General features: G+C 51.6%; 1 protein-coding gene across 1 annotated transcript; it reads right to left on the reverse strand.

Annotated features, from left to right (window-relative positions):
- Positions 1–664: 664 nt before the first annotated feature.
- Positions 665–7,224, reverse strand: LOC106851286 (bile salt-activated lipase). Its single transcript, XM_088177464.1, has 11 exons — positions 4,936–7,224; positions 4,510–4,660; positions 4,147–4,269; positions 3,608–3,805; positions 3,379–3,509; positions 2,852–2,959; positions 2,543–2,660; positions 2,089–2,275; positions 1,650–1,853; positions 1,338–1,535; positions 665–893 (listed from the first exon to the last, which is right to left on the reverse strand). The coding sequence occupies exons 1-11, from the start codon at positions 4,999–5,001 to the stop codon at positions 689–691; spliced, it is 1,689 nt and encodes a 562-aa protein (XP_088033590.1). The 5' UTR covers positions 5,002–7,224; the 3' UTR covers positions 665–688.
- Between the last annotated feature and the right edge of the window lie 1,086 nt (positions 7,225–8,310).

The following is an 8,310-nucleotide window of genomic DNA, read 5'->3' on the forward strand; positions in this document are numbered from 1 at the left end:
CCAACCCTGGCTTCTGCACATCAGCCAGGCCTGTGGGGCAGCTCCAGCTTGGCTGAGCCCCCCCTGCTCTCCCCACAAGGTACCAGGGCCTGGACAGGCCAGGTCTAGTGTGTGGTGTGTGGATTGGGGACATGTGGTGGACAAGGTTTGTGGAAAGTTGTGCTCCTTTTCCTGCCCTACTCAGAGCTGCAGCTCCTCAGCCCAATCCATCCCAACCTCTGCCTTAAAACCAGTGGGAATCACCACCCCCATGGATTTATTCTGCCCTATCAGTTCCTAAGCAATGTCAGAGCATGATAAAGAACAGGTCAGGACTGGCTTGCATTCACCTGTTGCAACTGTAAATCTCTAGGATCTGGTTGGCAGTACCAGGAACCTTGATGGTAACACAGGGAAATCCAGAGGACAAGTCAGGATTGGGTTCTCCTGCCTGGGCTCACAGGGGCAATGAGGGAAAGCAACCCCAGGGCCAACATCTGGCTGACCAGGGAGAGACTGGATCCCAGCTGCCAGCAACTTCCCTGGAACATCGGGGTGTCAAAGCCAGGGGAACACACACTGCCCACACAATGGATGTCCTTTCCTACCTCACTTTAATGTTGACAAGACAACCCTGTCATGGCAAACAAAATGAGAACCAGAATCACTCAGTTACATGCAAGCCTTTATTGAATTATCTTCAAAAGTTTCAGAACAGTAACTCCGCCTGGGAGATGTTGGCAACCTGTGGCATCTGCAGATAGACCGAGTTCCAGAAATTCACATACTCAGACCTCAGGTCCTGCTTCACAGAGCTCTTGCTCATCTTGTTGTTGATATCCAGGTAGTATTTGCCCTCGCTGGTGTAGGCTGGCCAGGAAACGGGCACTTCTGAATTGCCTTTGTTGGGATCACTGGGGGAAAAGGAGACACAGAAGCTCAGTTTTATCAGGGCAGCTTGGCGATGCAGTTTAACTCTGTGACCATTCAGAGTGTTTGACACTGGGACAGTAGGAATTCTGCCTGCCAGGAGTGAGTTGATGACCTGCAGTCTCCTCGTTCCATCCCCACTGGCATCATCTCTGTCTCCACTCAGGGACTTAATTCCTGCCTGAAGACCAGGATTCAGGAGTAAACCTCATCAAGTGGAAGCAGAGATCGTAAGTCATGAAAATGCCTCTGCCTTCCCCAAGTGTGGTATGGATGAGAAGAATCCAGAACAAACTCCAGCCCTATGAGATACAGAGCCCTGCTCACAACACAGAGAACTTCTGGGAATGATCCTGAAAAGTTACTGGGCAAAACCAGCAGCCTGAAGGGCTGCATCAAGCCCCAAAGGTGGAATGGAAATCACTCACCCAGTGCTGGCAAAATTGGTCCAGTAAGCAATCATGGCCTTTGAGACAGTCCTGTGCTTGGTCTTGTAGCCCAAGGGGGTGGCAAAGGGCTTCCCAAACACGTACTGCAGATCATCAGCGTGGTCTGCCCCGACCCAGCTGGGGTACACGGGCATGCGGGACGGCTGGGAGAACACGTAGCTGTAGGTCTTGCCACTCCTGGGAAATAAAAGAGCCTGGCTCAGCAGCTGTGAGGGGACAGCAGAGCCCTCTTAACCCACTCCTCAGCCCCCCAGGTTGGCTTTGGGCTCCTGCCAGGGCCGAGCTGCTCACTTGGCATTCTGCACGTGCAGGTCCAGTGCCTTCTGTGTGGGGATCAGGAAGATGTAGTCAGTCATCAGCTCCACCACTGTCTTCTTCACCACCTCCTGCGTGGGTTTGTCACCCCAGCTCTGTGTGTAGATGTTGTAGGTGGCGTTGGCTCCAGCCTCGCCCCTGTCCACGGTGAGGCCTTTGACCAATTTGTACACCTCGTCCCTGGAAGGACAAGTGATATTAATTAATTACTGACCAGCAGCTCCAGGTAGGGCAGGGCTCTTGCCTGCTCCTTTCTCGTGAAGCCTCTGGACTTGGCAACAAAAGGCCTGGGCACCCAGGCTCACAGTGACATCCTGTTTGGATGCCTTGTCCACTCAAGTCTAACTCTGTGGTTTGGGAGCTGCACTAAGAGCAGATGTCTCCTGTTGAGGTTCTAAGGGCACGTGTGACTCACGCAGTGACTTTCACCAGCGGGCGGTTGATGGCCGGTAAATCCACACCGGCAAAGAAGTGCCCGTCCATGTCATTGACCCCGGCCACGTAGTCGATGTCAGCAGCGTTGGCAAAGAGGTTCTCTGGCATGTCTGGGAGAAAATCCCCATCGACCACAGGAGACAGGGCGAGGGTGTGCACCAGGGGCACTGCAGGAGACAAGAGTGGAGTCTGTTAGGTGGTGAGGAAACACCAGAGGTGTGGTCTGGTACATCTCAAGAACAGGCTTAGGCCGGAACTGGTCACTTAGTGCAATGTGCATCTGCCTACAGAAAGGTGACTGCAAGAGCTTCCATTAACATCCCTTTTCTGAAGGGCACAAGCACCACCTCAACACTCCTGGCAGTTGACCCAGTGTCCTGGGTTTGGGGAGTCCAGGGTGGCTGATGGACAACAGCATGGGCAGGGGGACTTACTGGGCAGGTTGATGAGCTGCAGGTGGTAGGCCAGGGTCAAGGTTTTGGGGTCAGAGCTGCGCAGGCAGTTGGCCAAGAGGGTGGTGTTGTCAGTGGAGCAGCCCACCTTTTCTCCAAGCTGCAGGAGAAGAGAGAGAGAAACATCCAGGCATGAGCTCCCAAAGACAGCAGTTGTTCCTATAGAGGCAGAGTTGTGGAGTGGTTTCAATGTCAATGCAGTGACTTTCCACCCCTCTGTTGGGCGCAGCTCCTTTCAAGGGAATTGCTTTTTTGTATTTTATACTTGTCCAGGCACGACTTGCACATTACCTTTTTGGCCCAGAGGAGCGGGTCCTTCTGGATGGCCCAGCTGCAGAGGCCAACACCACTCTGGCTGATGGCTCTCTTGAACAGGCCCTTGTTCTTTGGGGACAACGTCTGAGGGGGAAAAACAGAAACAAGAGAATTTGGGTACAAACTCCTGAAGACACCGTGGCATGCCCCACTGATCACCTCCCAGCTTGTGCACCCAGCCTGGGGAAGATGCCACCTGTTGTGGTGTTTAACAGTCTCGGGAGTTAAAAAGAAAAATAAAGATGTTGAGAAGAGGAGCAGAGGAGGGGGACATGGAAAGTAAAGGCTGTTTCTTCACAGGACACATGGCTGCAGTGGTGGGGCTGATGAAGCTGCAGAAGGAGGAGCAGCTACAAAGCACTGAGGCTGAGCATGGCTGTCCTGGCCAGGGCAGCACGTTATTGAGGCAGCAGGTGGGGAGGAAAGCAGGTGAGGGCCAAGGGGCTCCTCTCTCTGGCTGACACAGAAGGGGGCTCTGATCACAGCCAACAAGGATCGTCCACCTGCAGGGAGACACTGGTGGCACCGGCCGATTCCCCAAAGATGGTGATGTTGTCTGGGTCACCGCCAAAAGCTTTGATGTTCCTCTTCACCCAGGCAATGGCCATGTGCTGGTCCTTGAGCCCGTAGTTTCCTGAGGGACAGAGATCAGCCACCAGTGAGCAGGGGCACGGCAAAGCTGTCGAACTGGGCAGCCTGGACAGGACCCCCGAGGAGGATCAGCCCTGGTACCTGGCATGTTTTCATCGCCGGTGCTCAGGAAGCCCAGCGGCCCCAGGCGGTAATTGACGGTCACCACGATGACGTTGCCCCGCACGGCGATCTCCTCCCCATCATACAGGTAGTTGTCCAGGAAATTGGCTCCCTGGCTGCCTCCGACCAGGAAAGCGCCGCCGTAAATATAAACCATCACAGGCAGCTTGGTAGAGACTGGCAGGAGAGGAACACGAGCAGAGTGAGCCCGTTCTGAGCTGGAAGCTGCTGCCCCTCCATGCCCTCACCCCCTCCCTGAGCACTGCTCCCCCCTGCCCTGTGCAGGAGCTGACTTGATGCTCTGCAAGAAAATCCTTGCTCTGCTCAAGAGGCTGACCCTCCCAACACAGTGAAGGTGACGGAAGGTGTTGTCTGACACAGCTCCCCCCTTTTTACCCTGAAAATCACTGCTCAGCACCTGCCCACTACAGACCACAACTACTGAGACAGAATCCAGCACAGTCTGTGCACACAAGGCAGGTGGGAATGTCCTCCCCAGGTTCCTGCCCAGCACATACTCTGCTTCCTCCCTTGAGGGATCCAGATGTTCAGGTAGAGACAATCCTCACTCCCACGGACATCAGTTTGTGTCAGCTTCATCTGCAGGCAGCGTGGTTTGAATTCTTTTGTTTCCAGTGTTCCTAAGAGGAGAAAGGGAAGACAGCATATCCTGGTTAAGGGTATCAGCTCCATTCTCTGGTTGCAAGGTGTCTGCTCACCCATCCTTTCCTCTCTGAGTCCAGTGCAGTGGCAGCAAACCCTCCCCAGACCTTGCAACCCGTCTGAATAATACGTTGTACCATTTCCCATGTGTACGAGATTAAAGAGAGAGAAGTGAAAATAAAACCCCAAACCAAAGGCATTCAAAAGTTGGATCTTACCATCCCAGCCAGGATGAGGTTCAGGGTCTTGCAGAGTCTTTGTCGGGGCAGCAAAGGGAATCCCTCTGAAGATGTCGACGTAGCCCCCAAGGAGTCCCAGTTTCTTATTCTCACCTTTCACAAATCCTCCCTCGGTGAGCACCACACCCAGCTACAGGTGGTACCATGGAGAAGAGAAAATCCATTGCTCTGTCCTTCATCAGTGTGGTTTCCCACATTGCCACATATTCACATCCCACCCTCCCCATCCGTGCCCTTGATCCCTTGTGGAAAGCCCACAGTGCCACTGGAGCTGTGGCTGTGCAGGTGCCCTGCAGGTGCCCTTTGGAGCAGACAGGCAGCAGCAATTCCCCCACAGTCCCAAAGACAAACGGCAGGAGGAGAAAACCTTCAGCCTTAGGGTGCAAACCCAGCCTTTGTACTTACGGTCGCAGCCCAGGCTACCCCGAGGTAGGAGCACAGGGCCAAGCCCAGGATGTGCCAGCGAGCCATGGTGAGTGCTGGGCAGACTGTCCCAGCTGGAGAGCTGTGCTTATATAGCCAGGGGTGCAGGTGTGTGCCAATGCCATGGGCCAGGCTTGGCTTGGAGCTGAAGCAGGGCAGCCTCCACACCTTTGTCCTTCAGTAGCCTAAGGCCAGTCCATGGCTGACGTAGCAGGGCATGGCTGTGAGAGCCCTGCAGGTGCTGCTTGTGTGGGCTGGAGGCCAAACCTCCTCAGGTAACTTTTTCTATTTTCCACATGGCCACCATTCTTACCAGACTGTGCTTCCCACACTCAGAGAGATTTGGGAATGCATCTTCTCTGTTACTCTTCCTCTCTGGTGTATTACCAGCTCATTTGGATGCTTGTCTCTCTCTTGGGAGCTTGTTGAGCTTCCTAAAGGACTCATTAGGCAGTTATTATGAAAATGTATACACCCATTTATCCACATCATTGGTGCACACTTTCTTCCAGGTCTGGAGAGCAGCATCCAGTGGTTTAGTTGAGATTTCTTAATCACAAAAACGGCATTGTCTGGGTGACACATCCTGCTGAGGCCAATCAGTTTGTCACCCCAATACCAGGAATTGTTGTATCCCTCTCTAGGAAACAGGGAAGGGATCAAGTTTGCATTCTGCCCGTGCTCAAACAGACATGGGGCTGTCACTGGATCATGTGAAAATGAGGTTTGTGCTCCAGAATCCAGAAGAAAAGGGACTCAGCCAAGTGGCCAATGGGTTCATTTAGCTTTGGCCTAACCTCTGCATCAAGGGGCAATGCCAGAGGAAAATGTCATGATTTTTTTTTTTAAATGCAGATGAAGGCCAACAGTGAGAAAATGAAAGATGTTTCTTGTGGGAGATCTCCCACATTGTTATTCTGGCAAAGCCAGTCGGAGCCAGTGGGGACACTGGAACATATGGCATCAATTCCTGGCAGAAAGCCAGATTTGCTGCACCCCAGGATGTGTGGGGTGTGCAGGGAGGGACAGTGCTCTTCACCACACCCCCAGGTCCCCTCCTCACCAAGTGGACTTTTGCTGGAGTGGCCACTGCCAGGCAGTTTCTCCCTGTGCCTCCTCTGTTGTGCCAGACCTAAAGGGATAAAGCAGAACAAGGCAGCAGCTTCAGCAGCTGACGGTCTCCAGCCCATGTCCCCTCTGTTCCTGAGCTCTCCCTTTTCCATGGGGATCCAGCATGTGGGACATCTCTGGCACAGCTGAGCCCTGTGTCCCCCACTGCTGTGGGGTCTTTGAGTCAGGGCTGGTGGCACATCCGTGTGTCTGTGTTAAAACTGCTTCCTCCTGCTCATGCCAGTAAAGTGGGAGCTGAGTTGTGTGTTCTTCCTGTGAGACCTCTGGGATGGGGTAGAAACAGAACCAGCCCCGAATACCCAGGAGCCAGCCTCCCCCACAAAACCATAAGCCTGGCTTAGAAGTTGTGATTAATGGTAAAAGAACTGTTTTCGGCCTGTAGGGTGCAGCAGTAGCACATTCTGATGGAAACAAAGAATACCAGTTTGGAAGGGATCTCGAGGATCACCTGATCTCCCTTGGCAAAAGCCCGGTCTAGACAAGAGAGTCCAGCAGATCTGAGAAGTGTCTGGTGTTGGGGAATCCACCACTTCCCTGGGGAGGTTATTCCAATGACTGATTGCTCTCACTGTGAAAAATTGTCCTTTAGCATCCAATTGTAATTTCCTCAGGAGTAACTTGCACCCATTACCCCTCATTTTCTCCATATGACTCCTCCTAAAGGGAGTCTCCATCTTCGCTGTAGCCAAGCTTTAAACATTGGAACTTGGTGAAAAGTTCTCCCCTTTTCAGGTGGGCTGGAGTTCTAGAGCTCGCCTGAATATTGTCAGACCTGAGGAGAGACTCCCAGAGCTGTGAATGCAGGTGGCAGCACAGCACAGGGAAATGCTTTAAAACAAGACATTCCTGGCACTCTTTACGTAGCTTACACAGCAACAATATCCCGGGTGAGCTCGAGGGGAAGGCCTCTGGGTTGTGCTCTGGTTCCCTCTTTTGTATTTCCTAGGGAAGAGCAGCAGTGTAAGTATGTACCCCAAAACCCTGCTCCCTCTGGGAACAGTTTATCCATCCCATACGTGTCCACAGTTCCTGAGCTCCCCTTCCTTCTGGGCTTGCTTTTTGTGTTGCATTTAATCCAGGGGAAGGTTGAATCTCTCTCACACATACTGGAGGACTCACTGGGCTGAGAGATTCCCCAAATGTGGAATAAGCTCTCCATAAATTCCAAACACTTATTTTCCCTAAGATTTCATGGCATTCTTGGAAGTTTGGGCTCTGAGTGGAGTGGAATGCCATTAGAGGAACTAATACATCTCCTAGCTGAGGTCTGCCTGGAGTTTCTTTTTTACTTTTTATTCTATAGAGCTGTTACACTGATCCTATATTTCACCTCAAGCAGGAAACAAAATGTTTGTGGAAAAGGGCTATGATATAAAAATATGGTGCAGTGGCCAAAGTTGTCAGGAGTTAAAACATTACTTCCAACTGCCCTCTGCTAATAACTTGCATCCTTTTTTCCAGGAACAGTGACATTCAAAGTGCCTGGCAAGGGGCTTCCAGATTATTGGAAGTCTTGGTTACCCCTTCTGAAAATAGCTTTCTTAGGGGAACTCTGTTCCAGTGTAAACCAGAATGGACTGTTCAGTTCTCATCTATACCAGTAAAAATCCCTATCAGCCCTGTGCAATGCCCAGATAGTAGAGGGTAGAATACGCTTCATTTCCTTCCACATTGTGTTCTACTCTTAGCAATGTTTCACAGCATTAAGTATCCAAATTACAACACTTTTTTCACGTTATTATTGCTTCCCTTCAAAGAAACCTTGTCCTTATTGGTCATTTTCATCCTTGGCTCGTGTAACTTCAACTTTTATCTCCCTCCTTTGAGCCGCAGCTTTTCCCCGCTCATCTTTGTAATCTGACATTGTGATTTGTTCATTTATGTGCTTGTTTTTCTCCTCAAAGAAGATTTGCTGAATCATTGGGGAGGAGGCAAGAGCTGTAGAGGCAGCTGGTGGCCAGTGATAAAACCATGGCCACATCCAGCCTGCAGGGTTTGCAGGTGACAGTGCATCAGTGGAAGGCTTGAGTCACATTCCTTTCTGAGCTAAGATTACTGGGCACTTTGGGATTGAGGGCGAAAGGATGAGGAGGTGATACCCCCAAAGGAGAAATTATTGTTCCTGGTGACTACAGAGTTTGTGTTTCTGCAAAATTAATAATGATGCTGTGAGAACTCGAAGGCTGGGGGCTAAATCCTGCTGCTTGTTGTGCCATTTTGAAATCC

Source organism: Sturnus vulgaris, chromosome 22 (genome assembly GCF_052056855.1).
Source record: "Sturnus vulgaris isolate bStuVul1 chromosome 22, bStuVul1.hap1, whole genome shotgun sequence".
Taxonomy (NCBI): Eukaryota; Metazoa; Chordata; class Aves; order Passeriformes; family Sturnidae; genus Sturnus; species Sturnus vulgaris.

Excerpts from the sequence above, each read along its gene's own strand:
- LOC106851286 (XM_088177464.1), bottom strand. The coding sequence starts at position 5,001 with ATGGCTCGCTGGCACATCCTGGGCTTGGCCCTGTGCTCCTACCTCGGG. Across the intron at positions 4,661-4,935 it reads GGGTAGCCTGGGCTGCGACC|CTGGGTGTGGTGCTCACCGA; the intron begins GTAAGTACAAAG and ends TACCACCTGTAG. Across the intron at positions 2,661-2,851 it reads CGCTCCTCTGGGCCAAAAAG|CTTGGAGAAAAGGTGGGCTG; the intron begins GTAATGTGCAAG and ends CTTCTCCTGCAG.